This window comes from Theropithecus gelada, chromosome 8 (genome assembly GCF_003255815.1).
Source record: "Theropithecus gelada isolate Dixy chromosome 8, Tgel_1.0, whole genome shotgun sequence".
NCBI lineage: Eukaryota > Metazoa > Chordata > Mammalia > Primates > Cercopithecidae > Theropithecus > Theropithecus gelada.
Window position 1 is genome coordinate 64794276 of NC_037676.1, and position 21426 is coordinate 64815701.

General features: G+C 36.3%; 1 protein-coding gene across 2 annotated transcripts in view; it reads left to right on the forward strand.

Annotated features, from left to right (window-relative positions):
• NKAIN3 (sodium/potassium transporting ATPase interacting 3) overlaps positions 1 to 21426 on the forward strand; it is a 741273-nt gene that overhangs the window by 316252 nt on the left and 403595 nt on the right. For both annotated transcript variants that reach the window (XR_003120795.1, XM_025394001.1), the window contains exon 3: positions 12573 to 12653. Coding sequence is in view for 1 of the 2 variants with exons in the window: in XM_025394001.1 (XP_025249786.1) it covers positions 12573 to 12653 (81 nt within the window). In the remaining variant the exon portion in view is untranslated. The remainder of the gene's footprint in view (positions 1 to 12572; positions 12654 to 21426) is intronic.

Sequence of the window (21426 nt, forward strand, 5' to 3'; positions counted from 1 at the left end):
TTAATGAGGTGTATGCCGTGACCCACAGTCTAATGAAAGCTATTCACAGTAATTACTTGTCTTTTCTATAACATAAAAAGAAGGCATTAATGTAGGCTACACATGTGAGAAGGTTGTGAGAAATAATAAGCATATATAATTGTTTTAAATTGGAGTAACATACTATAAAATGTACATTAAGCCTGTGTAAAGATACAGTGTTCAGTAGAATTACTGGGTATTTTCCTGGGATACACTAACATTGCCTCACTAGAAGAAAATCATAGACTTAAAAACATGCCATCTTTCCATTTTGACATAATCTAATTCTACCTGTGGAAAATAATAAAGTTATTATTTTTCTCTGTTAAATGCATCCATCCTCTATTTTGATTTTTAAACTTGTCTTTTTTATTTCTTTCACCATTTCACAGAGGTGTAGGTAACTGAATAGACTGCATTCAAATGGCCTTGGGAGCATTTGATGGCTCTCAATTTGCGGCAGGGGCTAAGCAATTTCTGCTTTACTTTCCTTCTCTTAGAGATAGCCTCAGCCAGGTATGGTGACTCACACCTGTAGTCCCAGCACTTTGGGAAGCTGAGGCAGGAGGATTGCTTGAGCTCAAGAGTTCAAGAGCAGCTGGGGTTTTTTTAATAGAAATCTTGTGTTTACAAAAACTACAAAAAGTAGCCAGACATTGGGGTGCCTGTGGTCCCAGCTACTCAGGGGGCTGAGGCAGGAGGATCGCTTGAACCCAGGAGATCAAGACTGCAGTGAGACATGATCATGCCACTCTGCTCCAGTCTGGGCGACAAAGAGAAACCCTGTCTCAAAAAAATAAAATAAAATAAATAAGTAAATAAAGATAGCCTCTGCTAAGTAACTGCATGATCTCCTAGAAGGGGGTTTCATGGAGTTGGACTTGCGGCCTAAGATGCTTTCATATCATGCATAATCAAGCTATTATTGAATTCTAAATGTGTTCTAATTTGTTACTATGAATATAGAGCAATTTTACTCATTACAGATTTTTGTTTTATGATGTTGGTGTTCTGCTGAGAAACAAAATACCTTGTGGCTTTGAAACCATAGTTGACTTCCAGAGAATGAAGCTGTAGGTAAACACCAGTGACATCTAGTCCTGTTGATTTTACCCTCTAAATGTTAACCCTATGCACTATTCACATAACTGCTGCCTTGGTTGAGGCTTATGTCTTCTCTCTTCTACGGGTGGACTTTGCCTCTTATTTTCCACCTTTCTCCCTTCCAATTTGCTCTTTGTGCTTTTCTTAAATCACTGGCCTAAAACCGCCACTGGGTCCTTAACTGGGTAAGATCTAAGAATATTCTTGCCTGATGTACTTGACCAAACTCATGTCTAACTATTCTTCCTTTTTTTCTTCCTTTGTCCCCTCACCTCCCTCCCTCCCTCCCTCCATCCCTCTCCCCCTCCCTTCCTTCTTTCCTTTCTTCTTCCCTCCCTCTTCTCCCACCCATCCTCCCTCCCTTCCTTCTATCCTTCCTCCCTTCCTCCCTTCTTTCCTTCCTTCCCTCTTTCCTTTTCTCCTTCCTCCCTCCCACCCATCCTCACTCACTCCTTTCCTCCCTTCTTTCCTCCCTCCCTCCTTCTCTCCCTCCCTCCTTCCTTCTTTCCTTCCTTCCTTCCTTCCTTCCTTCCTTCCTTCCTTCCTTCCTTCCTTCCTTCCTTCCTTCCTTCCTTCCTTCCTTCCTCTCCCCATACTCTTCCTTTACTCACTTCTTTGTTTTCTAACTTTCTTTCTCCATTTTTTCATTCACTTATTAATTCAAAAGATATTTATTGAGCTTCTACCCTATGTTTGGCACTGTGTTAAGTGTGGGCTATACTGGTGAGCAAAAACAGACTGACATATTCTCTGTCCCCCTGGGTGCTTACCTTATCGTGCAGTGAAGAGAGGTGTGCCTTTATCAAACAATTGTCCACATAAATGTTAAATTGCAACACATATGAAGGAGCACACTATGCCATGAGATGTCTAATGGGGTATCTGCCTGCAGCAGGGCAGTGGAGTTAGGCACCCTGCAGGGAGCTGAGAACTGAGGTCTGCAGTGCAAGTATGAGAGTGAGTCCACAAGGGAAGAATGGAGTGAAGGGGGGGGTCTGGGTCGGAGGCACCACAGGGCCCATAGAAGGGGGACTATCACAGAAGTTCTGATTTATTCATTAAGCATCTATTGAGGACCTATACTGTGCTAAGTTTGGAAAAATAGGAAAGAATTCAAATGTCAGAGGCCCTGCTCTGCAGGCACTAACCATGTAAAGAGTGAGGAGCTGCAGGTTCGGGGACTCTCTAGAAGTGAGTAAATGGCAGTGGAGAGGAATGAGACCAGCAGTGGGGCAAGGCCTGGGGGAGGGCCTGAGCCAGGTGTGGAGACCCAGGAAGGCTGAGAGTCTGCACACCTCAGTGTCATGGACCTCCTGCTGCACCTGCCTCACCAGCCCCGTGCTCTGGTAGCCTTGCCTGGTGTTTGTGTCCTGGTCTAGCAATATTTCCTCAGTCTCTCATGGATACCTTCTTCCATACACGTTAATGGTGAATCGCTCTCTGCTCCTTCACCTCTAGTGTGTCTTGAGTATATTTTATAATTTGTTCATGTTTATGTCTTCTGGGCAAAATGTTCTTTGAGAGCATAGAACGTAATTAGTGCTCAGTACATATTTATTGATTACTTTTCCTTTTGCCCTACTAGTTCACAGAGTGCACCCATGATGAAACTGCTGTCACTTCTCTGTTGGTACTTTTTCCTTTGCTTCCCTCTCTCCCTCCTTCCTCCCGTGTAGAGGAAGGCAGTTTTAGGTCTTTCAGAACCTTCAAAGAAAAGCATCAACAAGACCAACAATCCACGTTTTTGCTCATCTTGATGGTCTTTTTTTATGGGTTATGCCAACCAAGTCTCTCTCATTTTATTTGCTATCTTATTCAGGATCCTCTCTCAGGAAGGGGAGAGAAAGAGAGCAATAAATTGGTGTGAAAGCCCTCCACACCACGCATGTCATTAGGTTTCATTCTCACAAATATCCTACAGGGCATGTATTAGCTTCTCTGATTTCCCAGAGGAGAAAAGAGGTCAGAAAATTTGAGTGACTAGCCCAAGGATCATAGGTGGTAGTGGAAGGCAGAATTGGATGTGTGCTGGCCTGTGATTGTTAGGTTCAAGAAGCTCCTGTAGCATGATCTGTGCTTTGCTTTCACCGGCAGATTCCAGATGATAATGTTACCATTGTCAGTATAAGTTGTGATATAGGAAATAGTCTTGGCCTACCTCCCAGTCAGATATCATTACCTTTATGAAAGATTACCTCTTATTCTAATATGGGTATACATTATCTATTTGATAAAAGTACCTAAAGAATCATTAATCCATGAGTATGGGAAATCTATTCACAAAAAAAAAAAAAAAAAAAAAAAAAAAAAAAAAAAAAAGCCTTTTATAAAAAGAGCATGTTGTTTTTTGGGAAGTTTTTTTTTTTTTTTTTTTTTGAGACGGAATCTCACTCTGTCACCCAGGCTGGAGTGCAGTGGCGCAATCTCCGCTCACTGCAAGCTCCGCCTCCCAGGTTCACGCCATTCTCCTGCCTCAGCCTCCGAGTAGCTGGGACTACAGGCGCCCGCCACCACGCCCGGCTAGTTTTTTGTATTTTTAGTAGAGATAGGGTTTCACCATGTTAGCCAGGATGGTCTCGATCTCCTGACCTCGTGATCCACCCGCCTCGGCCTCCCAAAGTGCTGGGATTACAGGCTTGAGCCACCGCGCCTGGCTGTATTTTTTTTTTTTTTTAATTCATTCTTGAGTTGTTGTCACAAATGCTTTGGTTTGAAGCCACAACAAGTGGCCTGGAATTAATTTTGATGTCAAAAAAACTGAAAACGAAGGTAACATATGTACCATTGGAGGCAGCAGCTTTTCAATGGCAGCGAGAAGAGTCCTGGAGCAGAAATCCATACTCACTTTCACAGTGAGGGGAAAGAGCTTTTTCATTGCAAGAGATTTTCCCTCAAAATTGCTTCTTCTATTTTTAGTATTGGCTTCCTTTATTGGCCAAACCACCACACAGATAGGTCAACTAAGTTTAACCCATTTCAAAATAAGAAACACTTTGGAGCACCAGGTATGTGCTAAGTGCTCACGCAGAGATTAATAAAATATGTATGCTCACTGCGACAATTAAATAGAGCTCTAGTTTTACAAAAACACAGATAATTTACTGCCATTTTGGACAAGAGACAGGGTTCATCACAGTTGAGTTTAAGTAATTGATCACCTTTATGAAACTGCTTTGGGTAAAGGACCATGAGTCTCAAGCTCTCCAATGACTAGTTTTTCCAAACTCTTAGAGTCTAAATCAAAGCTTATGAAAATTGTTTCTTTATCTACTTCTCCAGCACCTCCTGCATTACCCATTTGCCTGCCTCATGCCAGCCATGCTGAATGATTTGTATTTTCCAAAGACCACATGCTGCTCTTGCCTCTTCAGTTTGCCCACACTGCTCCTTCTGCCTGGAGTGCCTTAATCTCTCTATCCTCTTGGAAAACTCGTAATAATCCTCAATTAAATAGTCACCTTTTACAGGCCTTGCCTGACCACTGAATGCGAGGGAAAGTGCCTCTTCCCTTCTGCTGCTGTAAATCTTGGTAAACTTTCTACTCCAGCACCCTGCCCGGCGGTCATCATTGCTTCCCTCCCTGTCTTGCCCCATTCAACAATGACTCCTGGAAGGCAGAACTGTGCCCATCTATTGCTGCATTCTAGGCCTATTCCTTTGTTCTAGGCCTATTCCTCTATGTACAGACCATTAGATATGCTTAATACTTGATTGAGCAAACAATAAATGAATCAAAGGTTATTGGATGAAAGGATTTTACAAGATGGAAGGGACAGGGATTTTTTCTTTTTTAATCTCAGAGCATGTCAACGATGCACTGCTTTGCTTGTCTCAGCCTGAACTTGGCTGAGGGAATTATATGATAAAATAATATGTGCACCTACCAATAGCTGACTTACTCCTCAAGATTTATTTTTTTCTAAGAAATGTAATGTTGCGAGCTCCTGCCACTACAACTGAGGAGGCCTCCCGGCAAAGTCTATTAGACAAACCTCCCAAATCGCAGAATCAAACAGCAGTAATTCCCTTCCAGATAGCATCACACTATTAAGGTACAATTTACTACTTCTGTATTTATTTTTAGAATACAAAAACAACTTTGCCACATAGTATTCCTTTGCTCGTGAAAGTTTATTTTGGCTAAGGTGCATGGTGGAGTGTGTACATTAGGGCAACCATTCCCAACCTTTTTGACACCAGGGACTCATTTGATGGAAGACAATTTTTCCAGAGGTTGGGCGGGATGGTTTTGGAATGAAAATGTTCCATCTCAGATCATCAGATATTAGTTAGATTCTCATAAGTAGCTGCAGCTTAGATCCCTCATGTGGGTAGTTCACAATAGGGCTTGTGTTCATATGAGAATCTAATGCCACACTGATCTGAAAGGAGGCAGAGCTCAGGCAGTACTGGTCTGTGGCCTGGAGATTGGGTACCTCTGGTTTAGAGGAATACCATGTTCAGTCTTGGGTTTTGAATGGACCTTATGTGCTTCTTTGGCTATAGACAGTATCAAGTAGTGAAATCATATTTACCCATCACAAGACATTGTTGTAAAATCAATTATTTCCTATCTGTTTACTCCTCGGTCAAATATATTTTATTTTACTTGTAAATTTCAAGATAAGATTTTTGTCCTAGAATTACTTAAATCTTTGTTATTTCATGGGTGATAATTTAATCAAGCAGGTTTTAACTCACTTGCAGATGAATTAGCAAATTTGTTTAACATTTTTTGAAATGATTAACCTTGAAATTAAAATTAGCTCAAAATTGCCTTTAAAAATTTTTAAAGGGTCAAGTAAATTTGAAAAGTCCACAATTTAGTTATCTGGACTTTTATGCAAATGCTTATGTGCAAAGGACAACTCATTTTAATCTGAATTGTTATATAGCAAAATTCTTCTGCTATGTCAGCATAAATCCCATTCCAGAGTCACTGCTCAACATGAAGTTGAGTGTTAGGTCTTGATTCGATTGGTAAACGTCAAATCTAAATTCCTCTTCACCAATTATTGGCTGTGAAGCCTTGGGACATTTATTTGCTTTCTTTTTGTCATAGTTACCTCATTTGAAAAACCTGACCCACAAATCATTTTAAATGATTATATAATGTATGTGACTTGCTTACTATAGCCTAACACAGGGTAGATGTTTGACAAATGTTTGAGATGTTCCTATGTCTTTTTTCCCCCTTTACTAAAAAATGTTACAATGACTGAGCAAGAAACTTACTCTACATTTTTATTATAAGTCTGGCACATTGTATGTAATATAGCAAATTGATTTGTATATGAAAAAATGAATGAATGACCTCTCTTGTAATTAGAAAATAAGCAAACTCAGAAAGTAAAAATAATTCATATTATAAACTAATTGCTTGATGGGGAAGAAATAGGCTGGAAGATGTCCAAAGTTTATTTCCATTAAAAAGTGCTGAAATATCCTTGCAAAACTAGGATACATTTAGGAAGCCACATAGAATGCATAAACATTCCTTTTTCATTATTATAGGTCTTGTCTATGTGGATTTGGATTTAAAATATATACACTAAACATAAGCAAAGTAGAAGAGAGATGGAGAGATTATGCAGAGTGATTTTTTCTTATGTTGAAAAGCTTTCTTTACTACAAGTATATTTAGTGTACCTAAATACATGATGTAAGCCTGCTTTATAATAACCCAATTGTATTTGTTTTGAAATAGAGAGTCTTATTTTTTAAGTTATTACTTCAGTTGAATTATAAATAAAATAACCCACTTCAAAAAGAAGATAGGGAAGGTAGGCAGTCTCTTTGGCCATTGGTTATCCCAATACTTCTTGCCTAACTAAAATTCTATGGCCCTATTTGTATCTCTAGCTATCTCTTTTCTTTTATACCCATGATCAGATTTGTGTCTCAAGTGCACAGTAAGGTATAATTTATACCTTATAACAATTCAAAAATTGAAAATATATATCTTCTTTGTTCTCAGCAAAGAAACACAAATTTATTAGAAGAAACTTGTAATGTAAATGTATTAGAAGATACTACACAATATTGTTAAAACAAACAACACAAAAATTCCATATTATGCATGTCACACTAATTGTAAAATACTAAAAATACTGTCATTCTAAAATAAATTGCCAATTATAGAACATATATGAATAAAAATTTGAGATAAAATGGTAATTTGGTGAATTGTTCATTTGACAAATTGCTTAATTTGGTGACTGATTATCTTGCCATGAATTTATCATCCTTTTACTAAAATCTTTTAAAACAAAACCTACCCTGTATGCCTAAGCATCCCGGATAATCAGGTGTCAAATCCTAACTCTGACACTAAATAGGTGATTAAATGATTATCCCTCTACCTCGGTTTTAGTGTGATGATTGAATGACATGATCTATGTAAAGCACTTACCATAGTAGCAGGAACACAGAAAGCACCAGGATGATAAATTTTTTATTGTCCAAAACGTAGGAACTGACAGTTGAGGTTTACATAGCCTGGTAATTTTGCCTCTGCAAGTTCAGAAGTAGCATCAAGATTACAACTTGTGAGAGATACTGAATACACTCCAATCACCAAGTTTGTGCTATGATCTTTAAATAGATGTGTTTTATTATGCATTTGTCATAACTATGAATTGATTCACTAAAAAATACCAGTGCGTTTAGGAGTTAGTCCTAATCATTAAGTCATATCATATGATTTTGTAATTAATTTAGTTTATTGCCTTACTTTAATATTGCTTTATTTTATGTTCTTTTCCTAACCTTTTTCAATGGCTTTTTTTCTCATGACTTAGAGGTTAGCATTGCTCTCCCATTTTGATATACTTATAATTAGATTTATTTAGAATGAAAGATATCAGACACTAGATGCCATCTTGCTAGCAAGAGCTTCAAAACTTATTGAAAGTTCAAACTTTACCAAGTCCACTTGTACTAGAAGACCTTATGAACAGAATGTATTACAGCATCAGCAATATCTGCGTGTACCAAAAATCTCACTATATTTTTACTTATCTTAACTTTTTTTTTTCTCATTTGCCTAATTCTCACTTCAACTTACCACTCAACCAGCTGCAGGAACTTGACTTTCTGAGAGTGTGCAGCCATTAAGCTAAAACTAGGCAGCCAAGACCTACAAGTCTTCAAGCTGTTTTCCAGCTAAGTGGAGTCAGCTGAAATTAAGTGCTTGCTTTCTTTTCTTTTTTTAATTATTATTATCCTTTAAGTTCTAGGGTACATGTGCACAACTTGCAGGTTTGTTACATATGTATACATGTGCCATGTTGGTGTGCTGCACCCATTAACTCATCATTTACATTGGATATATCTCCTACTGCTATCCCTCCCCTCTCCCGCCTCCCCACAATAGGACCCAGTGTGTGATGTTCCCCTTCCTGTGTCCCAGTGATCTCATTGTTTAATTCCCACCTATGAGGGAGAACATGCGGTATTTGGTTTTCTGTTCCTGTGATAGTTTGCTGAGAATGATGGTTTCCAGCTACATCCATGTCCCAACAAAGGACACGAACTCATCCTTCTTTATGGCTGCAATGTATTCCATGGTGTATATGTGCCACATTTTCTTAATCCAGTCTGTCACTGATGGACATTTGGGTTGATTTCGAGTCTTTGCTATTGTGAATAGTGCCACAATAAACATAGGTGTGCATGTGTCTTCAGAGCAGCATGACTTATAATCCTTTGGGTATATCCCCAGTAATGGGATGGCTGAGTCAAATGGTATTTCTAATTCTAGATCCTTGAGGAATCGCCACACTGTTTTCCACAATGGTTGAACTAGTTTACAGTCCCACCAACAGTGTAAAAGTGTTCCTATTTCTCCACATCCTCTCCAGCACCTGTTGTTTCCTGATTTTTTAATGATTGCCATTCTAACTGGTGTGAGATGGTATCTCATTGTGGTTTTGATTTGCATTTCTCTGATGATGAGTGATGATGAGCATTTTTTCATGTGTCTGTTGGCTGTATGCATGTCTTCTTTTGAGAAATGTCTGTTCATATCCTTTGCCCACTTTTTGATGGGGTTGTTTGTTTTTTTCTTGCAAATTTGATTGAGTTCTTTATAGGTTCTGGATATTAGCCCTTTGTCAGATGAGTAGATTGCAAAAATTTTCTTCCATTCTGTAGGTTGCCTGTTCACTCTGATGGTAGTTTCTTTTGCTGTGCAGAAGCTCTTTAGTTTAATTAGATCCCATTTGTCAATTTTGGCTTTTGTTGCTGTTGCTTTTGGTGTTTTAGACATGAAGTCCTTGCCCATGCCTATATCCTGAATGGTATTACCTAGGTTTTCTTCTAGGGTTTTTATGGTTTTAGGTCTAACATTTAAGTCTCTAATCCATCTTGAATTAATTTTCGTATAAGGAGTAAGGAAAGGATCCAGTTTCAGCTTTCTACTTATGGCTAGCCAATTTTCCCAGCACCATTTATTAAATAGGGAATCCTTTCCCCATTTCTTGTTTTTCTCAGGTTTGTCAAAGATCAGATGGCTGTAGATGTGTGGTATTATTTCTGAGGACTCTGTTCTGTTCCATTGGTCTATATCTCTGTTTTGGTACCAGTACCATGCTGTTTTGGTTACTGTAGCCTTGTAGTATAGTTTGAAGTCAGGTAGCGTGATGCCTCCAGCTTTGTTCTTTTGACTTAGGATTGTCTTGGCAATGTGGGCTCTTTTTTGGTTCTATGTGAAGTTTAAAGCATTTTTTTCCAATTCTGTGAAGAAAGTCATTGGTAGCTTAATGGGGATGGCACTGAATCTATAAATTACCTTGGACAGTATGGCCATTTTCACAATATTGATTCTTCCTGTCCATGAGCATGGTATGTTCTTCCATTTGTTTTTGTCCTCTTATTTCACTGAGCAGTGGTTTTTAGTTCTCCTTAAAGAGGTCCTTCACATCCCTTGTAAGTTGTATGCCTAGGTATTTTATTCTCTTTGAAGCTATTGTGAATGGGAGTTCATTCATGATTTGGGTCTCTGTCTGTTACTGGTGTATAAGAATGCTTGTGATTTTTGCACATTGATTTTGTATCCTGAGACTTTGCTGAAGTTGCTTATCAGCTTAAGGAGATTTTGGGCTGAGACAATGGAGTTTTCTAAATATACAATCATGTCATCTGCAAACAGGGACAATTTGACTTCTTCTTTTCCTAACTGAATACCCTTGATTTCTTTCTCTTGCCTGATTGCCCTAGCCAGAACTTCCAACACTATGTTGAATAGGAGTGGTGAGAGAGGGCATCCCTGTCTTGTGCCAGTTTTCAAAGGGATTGCTCCCAGTTTTTGCCCATTCAATATGATATTGGCTGTGGGTTTGTCATAAATAGCTCTTATTATTTTGAGATACGTTCCATCAATACCAAATTTATTGAGCGTTTTTAGCATGAAGGGCTGTTGAATTTTGTCAAAAGCCTTTTCTGCATCTATTGAGATAATCATGTGGTTTTTGTCTTTGGTTCTGTTTATATGCTGGATTACATTTATTGATTTGCTTGTGTTGAACCAGCCTTGCATCCCAGGGATGAAGCCCACTTGATCATGGTGGATAAGCTGTTTGATGTGCTGCTGTTTTCGGTTTGCCAGTATTTTATTGAGGATTTTTGCATTGATGTTCATCAGGGATATTGGTGTAAAATTCTCTTTTTTTTGTTGTATCTCTGTCAGGCTTTGGTATTAGGATGATGTTGGTCTTGTAATATGAGTTAGGGAGGATTCCCTCTTTTCCTATTGATTGGAATAGTTTCAGAAGGAATGGTACCAACTCCTCCTTGTACCTCTGGTAGAATTCGGCTGTGAATCCGTCTGGTCATGGACTTTTTTGGTTGGTAGGCTATTAATTATTGCCTCAATTTCAGAGCCTGCTATTGGTCTAGTCAGGGATTCAACTTCTTCCTGGTTTAGTCTTGGGAGAGTGTAAGTGTCCAGGAAATTATCCATTTCTTCTAGGTTTTCTAGTTTATTTGCATAGAAGTGTTTATAGTATTCTCTGATGGTAGTTTGTATTTCTGTGGGGTCGGTGGTGATATCCGCTTTATCATTTTTTAATCTTAACTTTTTAGCATGTTTTCCAACTAAATTTCCAGTGATTTGGAGCTTTAACTCATTATTGTAATTGTATTATTCTTAAAAATGAAAGCAAACCTCCTTTCAGAAAAACAAATGCATGATGGAACATTAAATGTAACCAATTATAGGACTACACTACTACATGAGATTATTTTTAAAATTCATAAATGACAGAATACAAAATATAAATTGAATTTCATAAATAGTTAAAAGCTTCTGATAAAGTTTCTGTTAGTAACATAGTTATATTATAAAATCTAAATTTTATAATTCCATTATTTGACCCAGTATAGAATAAGCTAAGGTAATGATTTCAATATTTATTTTAATTTAAAAACAATATGCAATGTTTGTAATCACTGATCGAGAATGATAATTCAATTAATAAGTCTGCTTACGACATGAGGAATTCATTCATTTTTGTGATAAAAGGAAATGAATAGGCAAACTGTTGTATTTGATATGGTATTTGTATTCTACAGTAAGTACTATCCTCAGTCATCCTAGCTAGTGTGTATGTCAGTTTTCTGTGCCTGAATTTCTTTGTCTGCATAAGAAAGTGACTGGATGAGGGGAGCCCTAGTCCAATCATCGATTCTCCATTGATGAGTCTCTCAATCTAGGGCTACTTTAATTAAGACCGACTAATACTCTGGGAGAAGGTATTTCCTAATAGATAATATCTTAATAATAAATTAATCAGTAAGACCAGTAGGTTTAAAATTTGTTGGATGGATATGATTGGAAGATATGAAAATGTGTTGTTCATTTCCTCATTCTTAATCCTATTTATTAATTTCTCTGCTTTAAAATATTTTATATGATTATATTTTTATTACATGATCAAATCAGAGGCACATATTCTACTCTTAATAAAACAGTCCAACAAATGAAAGTTTGTTAATTTTGTACTCCATGCATGTTTTTTCCAAACATGGTCTTCTTTCAGTCCTAGGTTTCAATAAATATTCCTTAAAATGTGACAGTTTTATACTATGACTTAAAGATGATAGAGAGCTCACAGAAGATTTGCATAATTGTGTTCCCTAGAAAAGATAATACTCAGAAAATGGAAATCAAATCAACATTTTGGTTTAACTTGTACCTGGAAGCCAGCAAAGCACTTTAAAAGTAAATCTAACTTTGCTGGTGTCTACTGAAAGCAGTAGAAACTATTGGATTTTTAATTTCTGGAAAGCTTAGGGGACCACATAGAGAGCACTCTTTTCTGAGCGCTCCCTGTCAGTTTCTTCCCAGGAGACAGACTTATTGACATTTTTATTATTGATTTATTTGGTATACATGCCTTTCATCTCCACATTTTTCTTCTCTTTCTCCCTCCCCCATTTCTATCTAGTATACAGTGTGGACTGCCCTCTGGGTCACCTGGAATGTGTTCATTATCTGCTTTTATTTGGAAGTAGGTGGACTCTCAAAGGTGAGTTTATCATGGTTTTAAAGTACACTTTAAAATGAGTACACTTCTAGGTATTTTGACTACATAGATATATTGATATATAGATATAGATATAGATATAGATATATACACACAGAGAGAGAGAGTGTGTGTGTGTGTTTGTGTAGAATGATGAAATGCTATTCAAAAAAGACTTTAGGTATAGTGTGAGTGTGTGCATGTGTGTGTGTGTAGAATTATAAAATGCTACTCAAAAAAAGACTTTAGGTACCATTTAGGAAAGAATGATCTTAGGTGTATGTTAATATAATGGAACTTAGGAGTATGTTAATATAATGGAACTTAGGAGTATGTTAATATAATGGCACTTCAAAACAACTGCCTTCTGGTTTAGTTTGTTATACTGAAGAGGGACTCAACTTCCTGTGTAACCTCATGTCCATTTTAAAAAGGCATAATATAGTGACTTCAGGTCTAAATGTTAAGTAGAAAATGGTTTTGAACATGCTTGTGTTTAAAGTAGGAAAAGGGATTGACAAAGATGTTAACGTAACAGATATGAATGGCAAGTTTCTGTCTTTGCTGGAATATTAATAGTGGAAAAAACTGACAAAGAACAAAACCCTTATATAGCATGTTTACTAAGAAGTAAATGCATCAGTGTGGTGATTCCTATTTTGAAATTTTAATCAAAGAGAAGACAGTTGTCTTAATGCGGCAATGATACACACGTTATTTCTGCCTGTCTAAAACTGTCAGCAAAGCACATTTTATTATGCCTCCTGCAAAAATGTCTCACCACCCAAATGTAAGAACAACTTGAGTTAAGTTTCTAGTTGTGTTTCTTAAACAGTTTTTGTGTGAACCAGCACAATTTTCACTATAGAGAAGCAGCTTAACAGTATGATTACAAAAAGTATAAAAAAGCTGTCATATTTTAAAACTTCTCATTATCAAGTATATTTACGCTAACTTATTCTACTGTTTTATAACAGTCTCAGATTTTCTAAGTAACGTACTTGTGGCTTAGATTTTAGGAAATGTGTCTTGAGCAGCAAGGATGCTTTTAGAATTGTTGGGTTCCATTGAAGTCCTTGTGGTAACAAAACATGATTGATTCAGCCAAGCAGCAAAAACCCCTGAAGGATTTTTCCAGAGCCTCCAGAGGTGGTTACTCTTTTTTTTCTCCACTGTAATAACTGTAATTAGAACTAGTCACCATTTTCTCACATTGGCAAATGTATTCAGGAACCAGAAATAACGTTTCCAATATTGAGTTCCATATATTTGGACTCACATCTAACTTAAATAATTATGCTAGCGATTGTAGTGCACCACTAATTTCTAAGACATAAAAAAGTACTTAAATTAATGCCTAGTTATATTCTATAAATGCAGATTATGAAGTAAATAATTTTCAAATGCAAATCTTATGAATAAAATAATTACAAATAATATGTTAAGCACAACATTTTCAACCCATTGCATTTTGTATCTTGCTATTTGAATGGTCATTTTGATCATATTTTTTATTTCACTTGGTAGAAATTATTTTTTCTTCTATATACACTAATTTGGGGTAAATTAGACCAGAGAAATTTGTCCTACAAAATTGGCTTCACAGTATTTTGAAAGAAGGCCGAACTTTGAATCATAAGTCTTTAGTCCAAATCTTTTCTTTAGCACTTATTAACTGTGAAATCTGAGGCAAATCATTTGGCTCCATGGAATCTCTGTGAAAAATAGTAAGATCAGCTTTGCCAATAATAATAGTAGTCAATGTTTATTATACACATGACATGCGGTAACTCAGGTAAGCTTTGAAACAAATCTGTGAAGTGATAGAACAAATAAGTAAGTATCTGCAGTCATTTTTTTCATGTAACTCTGATTTCCCACTGCTGCTCAAGGTTATTTTTATGAATTTTTGTAACTACTTTTCTAATATCCATGTGCATGTCTAAAAGTTTTTATCTCATTTCTTTGGCCACAAGGTTGAAAACATGGACATAGTAGTCCTGGTTACTCATTTTATTACCTATTTAAATGCCATTAAGCAGTCAACCAAGTATTCTAGGTCATTAAAAAGATAGATGACTCCAAAAGGAGCATCCTAAAGATTTTCTGTTGGTCTCCTATTTACTGCCTCAAAGACTGGTAACATCTCCCTTGTTAGCCACAGTTTAGCCTCAATTCCAGTCTGTGGGAAATCTATTTTGGAAAATAGAGCAAAGTTAAAGACCCTTGACAAACACAAATACCAGCCACTTTTCCAGGCTGGTTCCATTGTGTAGGAAACTCCTTGTCCATGTGAGCTGGTTTATATACTAACTTTCTAGATTCTCCATCTCCTGCTAGTTCATGCAGGTGCCTCTTGGAATTACCCACTCAGATAGATTAATAGAAACCTCCCTATACTGTCAATTTGGTCCAAAATATACATTCTGGGATAGTGAATCTTTCTTTAGAAATGAGATCCAGAGTGATTTCCACAACATCTCTATGGATTTGGGTGTTATTCCAATGACAGACATGGCCTATGAATAGTACATTTGTACGTTAAGGTGTTCTTTTGCTGACAATTTGTATTCATGGAGTGACAGCAGTCCTGTCTCACCTGAAAGATAGTGAGCTGGCTCATGGGCAAGAGAGCCTGGAAACTGAGATTCTTACAATGCTGGGCAGGCTGACAGTGCTGCAGACTCTTGTGTTTTAAAAAGATCATTTTAATTTCTAGTAATATAAATACCGACAGATGTAATCCACATAAGCAAAAACTGTTTAGGATATTCATTAACATTTAAGAGTATAGAAAGGTACTGAGGCCAAAAAGCTTGAGAATCACTCCCATAGAGTAACGAATATAACTAGCTAACTAATTAACTAACTAATTAAAAATAATGCAAACAGTAAGAAACAAAAGCAGATGGTACAAATAAAAAATAAATAATGATATGGTAGATTAAAACACAGCCATGTCAATGATTATATGAAATGTAAATAGACTAAGCACTCCAGTTAAAGACAGAGATTAGAACAATGGATTTTTTAAATGACAATAGTTGATGTTATTTATATGAAATACACATTAAATATAAATACATACATATATTTAAATTAGAAAAGATGGAAAATATATACTAGGTAAACAATAATCAGAAGAAAACCTCTGTAGTCATATTAATGGCATAAAGAAAGTAGACTTCAAATAAAGAGTATGAATAGAGATAGACAGAGATGTTTTATAATGATAACGGGTCAATGTATTAAATAGACAAAATAATTCAAAACTACACCAAATAACTGAATTTTAGAATACATGAGGTAAAAATTGCCAATATTAAAGGGGGAAATTGAAAAATCCATTAATGTAGGGGGAGTTTAATACCCCTTTCTTGCTTATTGAGAGAAAAAGTAGACACAATTCAGTACAAATAAAATATTTGAACACCACTATCAAACAACTTGTCTGTCATATAGAGGATAATACCTTAAAATTACAAGATATATTTTCTATTCATGTGCGTATGAACAAGGATCAAGATGGTATTCTGGGCCATAAGCAAGTCTCAATAAATATTGAATGACTGAAATAATACAGATAATATTCTCCCACCACAAATACAAGAGTAATTTATAATTGTTAATAATTCACAAATTAAAGAAGAAATTTAGAGGAAAATTGAAAAATAAAAGTACATAATTAAAAAAACACTCTTCTTTGTGGATGAATTCTTATCAGTGTTTAGAGGAAGAAATGTAGATTTAAGTTGCTCATTACAAAAAACGAAAAGTTAAAAATCAATGATAGACACTTTCATCTTAAGAAGAGCAATTTGACTAACATCCCATAGTTGTTTCTTTGAAAAGATTAATAAACTAATAAGCATGTAGTAAGGTTGATCCAAAAAAAGAAGAAACAATGCAACTTATCAATTCGTTAAAGAAAGAAGTGACATAACTACAGATTCAACAGAAATTAAAAGATTAATAGAAAAAAAATCAAAAATATCGATAGCAAAGAATTTATAATTAAATATCTTTCTACAAAAAAATCAAAACAGAAACAATTGGTTTGCAGTTGGTTAAGGAAACAGAATTTTCTGTTTAAAAATTTTGGGGTTAGTAGAAAAATGTCAGCTTGCTAGGGGGTGTGACTTTCTTTAAGCCTCTGAGGAAAAAACTTAGAACAGAAGGCAATAGTTAAAGTTTAGTCTTCTCTTCCCCCAAATCTGGGCTCTGTGTACTAGCAGATCTGTTAGGTGGGGATCCTCAGTGGGGGTCTGTTCAGATGTTGTCTTTAGTTTCTGTAGGGAAAGCAAATATCTCTGGAGCTTTACCTCCCTTGGCTATTGTTAAGGCTACTATTACTTTCTTGTTTAGCAAGTTACTTAATTACCTCTGGGGCTAGCTAGATGTCTGGAATTTCTCTTTTAAAAAACTTTACAATTTTCCTTTATTTCCCTGCTTGGAGTTTAGAAGGACTTCAAAAAAAGGGTTAGGGTGAAGGTCCTTGCTCAGCATCAATCTATCAAACATAAGAAATAAATAATGCTAATCTTACTCAAACTCCTACAGAAAATACAGGAGGAGGGACCATTTCACAAATAATTTGGTGAGCTAACAAAATCCTGATACCACCTTACAGACAAGAATTAAATTGACCTCTGTGCTTTAGCAATCCTTGGCCATCTCTCCAGGAAATTCCTCATTAGGCATGCTGCCAAGAGGGACTCCACATGGTGAATTGTTTGTCACCACCTGATCTTCCCTTCTCTTCTCTCCCAGGCTCTTTGTTAAGATCAAAATTCTTGCTCCTTTATAGATCAAATCGAATCAGCTCTTCCTTTTTCTTTCCCTCACTAATCCAAGCTATTTCCAGGCATCCTCACTTTCCTTATCTACAAAGGCCCAACCAAATGTATTCCTTAAAAATGAGCTCTCTGTCCTGCAGATGAGAAATGTCACTCCATCACACGGCAGAAGCATCTACAGTCAGATTGTATTTAAAGACTGTTTTTTAATTCCCCATTACATTTCACTACATTTTGAAGTGGTAGTTATTATTAATCCTAATAGTTTGTTCTAATGGAAATAGACAATGATTTTAGATTTTGTTTTCTTTCTTTTCCTTCCTTCCATCCTTCCTTCTTTCCTTCCTTCCTTCTTTCCTTCCTTCCTTCCTTCCTTCCTTCCTTTCCTTTCCTTTCTTCTTTTTCTTTTCTTCTTTTTTTGTCAGGGGCAAGGGTTCTTTTTGGTTAGATTTTCCCTTCTTTTTGGTTGATTTTCTCATAATAAAAAATATGAATTACAAATATAAGTTGCAGAGACTAGATAGACAAGAAGGAACATCATTTTTGCTTCAAACATTTGAAGACCACTGCCACGAATATTTTGATTCCAGTTTATTCTCATTCTGCTGTGTTTCCATGTTTTTTCTCTCCTGTTTTTCGTATTACTGTTGAGATAATACTATAGAGAACATTGACACACTGACTTTTTAAAAATTGGACTTAATGAAAGACATTTTCATGTTGTTACTAAAGTCTTGGTTAATATTTTTAATTTTTGTATTATATTACATCAAACATGAAGAGTTTTATTTCTGCTCTTTCTTTAACAGGAGATGTTAAAGGCTCGTGATACATTTTGCTAAATTTCTTCTTGAAAAAGTATACCATTAGCTGCAAATTATGAGTATCTAGATCTAGAGTGTCATTAGTACAAGTTAGTCTGTTTCACCATTTTGGGGTTTTTTTGGGCTATTTTCATGGTGGAAAGAAAATGCTTATTTCTTTGTTTAAAGTATAATTTTTTTTATTTCTTCAAAGTTAAATATCTCTTAATGTGCGTGATAATCAGCTTTATTTTCACTTTTTATTAATAGGGTTTGTCTTTTTATATTTTGTGTTTTAGTAATGATGTTTTTAGACTTTAGTCTCTATGGAGCATAATTTTGTTCTATTTTTCAAGGTGAAAATCTGAATAAATATTTTACCAATAACTGACCAATGGCAAAAACAGTATTTACTTAGTAGGAAAAAAAATTCACTGATTTTTTTTTTTGCTGGTTTATGATATAATACATTTCTATAAGATCTATTTCTAGTATATCATCATTTTTTGGCACATACTATTTTATATTAGTTTGTATATACTTTATAATAGGAATTATCTCTCTGCAATCCAGTCTTCCCAAGTCTATGATTTAACCTCATACATTTGGTTTTACAGATGATTTTAGAATAAATATGTTCGAATATATACAGTGTGTATTATATATCTCATTTTAGTTTTGTTTTTATTCCTTATATTTAACTTTTAATTAATTTAGTAAAGATTGAGAAAAGTTTATGTTAGAGAATTCAGGAGGAAAGTTTTGAGTAACAGAATCAATTATAGAGTATGTGAACTAATAGTTCCAACATCAAACTCCTTATAAACTATTCATCACAGATTGTGTTAATATTCTTGGGTCACTTGACAGAAATTATTGTTGCAGTTTCCTTACTCCTTAGTTTAGCAAGGTACGAGTTCTTAATCCATGACCAAGAAGCATAAGGCACGCGGACACCGGAGAGTGAATAAGGCAGAGTAGGATTCATTAAGCAACAGAAAAGCTCTTAACAGCAAGAGGAGATCCGAGAGTGGACTGCCAGAAATGGGGCTGAGTTTGGGTGTTTTATGTGGCAGAAACAAGGTAGTCTTCTGTGTGTTCTGCCTTAATGAGAGGGGTAAAGCTGCCCGTTGCGGGTGTTGCATCCGCGCATGCCTAAGTTTGGCTGGAGTGATTCCATGTTGATTATTACTCATGAGTGCCTAAGCGAAACCCACAGAGGGTGGATGGGGGCAAAATTGCAATGTTAGTGATATTACAAATGGCCCTGGGTCAATTTAAGGACATTTAGCGGATTTATTTTGCCTTCACCTAAGTTGGGACAGTCCCTTCTGAGCAGATATCCTGGTATAAGAGGGAGTTCTTAACCACATTTCCACCTGCTATCTACCCCACAGGGGCAGTGCAGATGCATTCCCATGGGCTCTGTCTCTCTCCTTAGACCCTCCCACTCTATCTGCCTAGCCAGCCTCTAACTGCCCCCACTCTCCTTATGTCTAGCTAATTCATGTAGAAGGGACACTGTGTTGGAGGGACAACAGAGGCCAGAGAAGCAGGAGACAGGGGGACAGGGTTTGGAACAGCTAGGAGTTTAGGTAGACACTGGAGGCTCAGAGGAATGACAGTCTTTTCAGAAAGGCACAGCTGAGATGCAAACAGGATCCAGCTGTTGTCCACCTGCTCACTATTTAAATTAATGGGTGGGATAGAGGGAGGGTGTAATGACCCCAGCTGGATCAACATCTGCCTCTTTGCCACGGGAAGACAGGGTTCAAGATTAGAGGTCTCACTGATTCCATAAACTGAGAAAAAGCTAATTTCAATACAAAACAAAATGGGGTAGTCTCAAGAAAAGAGAGACAACCATGGTCACCACAGAGCATGTCTTAACCATTCTTATCAACTAATAGTGTATATTCTCATGGGCATAAACAATTATGCCTCTTGCCTATTATGGGATTCTTGATCACAGCCTCCAGACATTCCCTTTCCTTTTGTCTCATCTGCCAGCCTGCCCTGCAGTAGGCATTTGTTACTGTGGTCTTGAGTGTTTTAGTTTTCCCCATGCCTTCTAGCACTTGAAGGTAATGGATGCCTTGTTTTAAAGGAATGTGTATGTATGGTGGGGTGGGGAATGACTGTGGGTAGGTAACTAAAAGTGTCTGTCTATACTTGTATAATCTCCTGAAGCCTCAATTTCCTGTTCTACAAAATGAGGAAAGCCACAACAATAATCATATTGGGTTGTTGAAAGTATTAAATAATACCTATACAGGGCTTAGAAATGATCCTGGCATATTGTGAGGTTTCAGTAAATGGTGGTTCTCATTATTACCATCAACATCATCATCTTTATTATTATTGGAGAAATTAACAGACATCACGATCGTCATCCTGAAAACCTTTGGGACATATTTATTACTATGCCAGAGCTGTAAAAGGGAAAAATTGTAGGACTGAGTGACTTGCTAAAAAATATGAAAGAGTCCCTTGTGATAGGACCTCAGAACTGCATATTAACTTCACAGCTGTAACAGTATTAATTAAATGATTTCCTCCAACATGTAAATAGCTTTTTTATATACATCAGCAGCCAGATTCTCCTGGTGTGCCTACCACTTCCCCTAGGAGTACTTTAAACATCTTTGGAAGTCGCTAAGGCTATTTTTCATGCCACACTTTAAGATCATCAAGGGCACAATTAATAAGTTATTGCTGCTTGTTTGAAAGTTACAAGACTTGAAATAATTTTTTCATCCCAAGGAATACATTTAGAATTAAATATGAAAACCTATCTTATTTGCTACACTTAAAGTTACTGAAAAATAAGTTATCTTGAGAACCCAAGTTTTAATACTTTTATTCCAAAGAAATTAGTCCAATCTGTCTCAATGGCATCTTTTAATTATTTTACATTTAAAATAATTTAAACATTTCTAGGTATATTTTACCTAGAAAATTTGGGTTAATATTTCTCCTAATTGACTTATCTTGAAAGGTTTGGTACTTACATACTAGTAGTCTTAGATAATTTTCAGTGTGTCACATTTTCATAGAATTCTGAATCCGTACAACTGTGCATGAGCATAACTGACATAAAAATGAATGAAAGACATTCTACAAGGACTTATTTTATATTAATCATGAGCTTTGATCAAAGACCTTCTAAAATCTTAT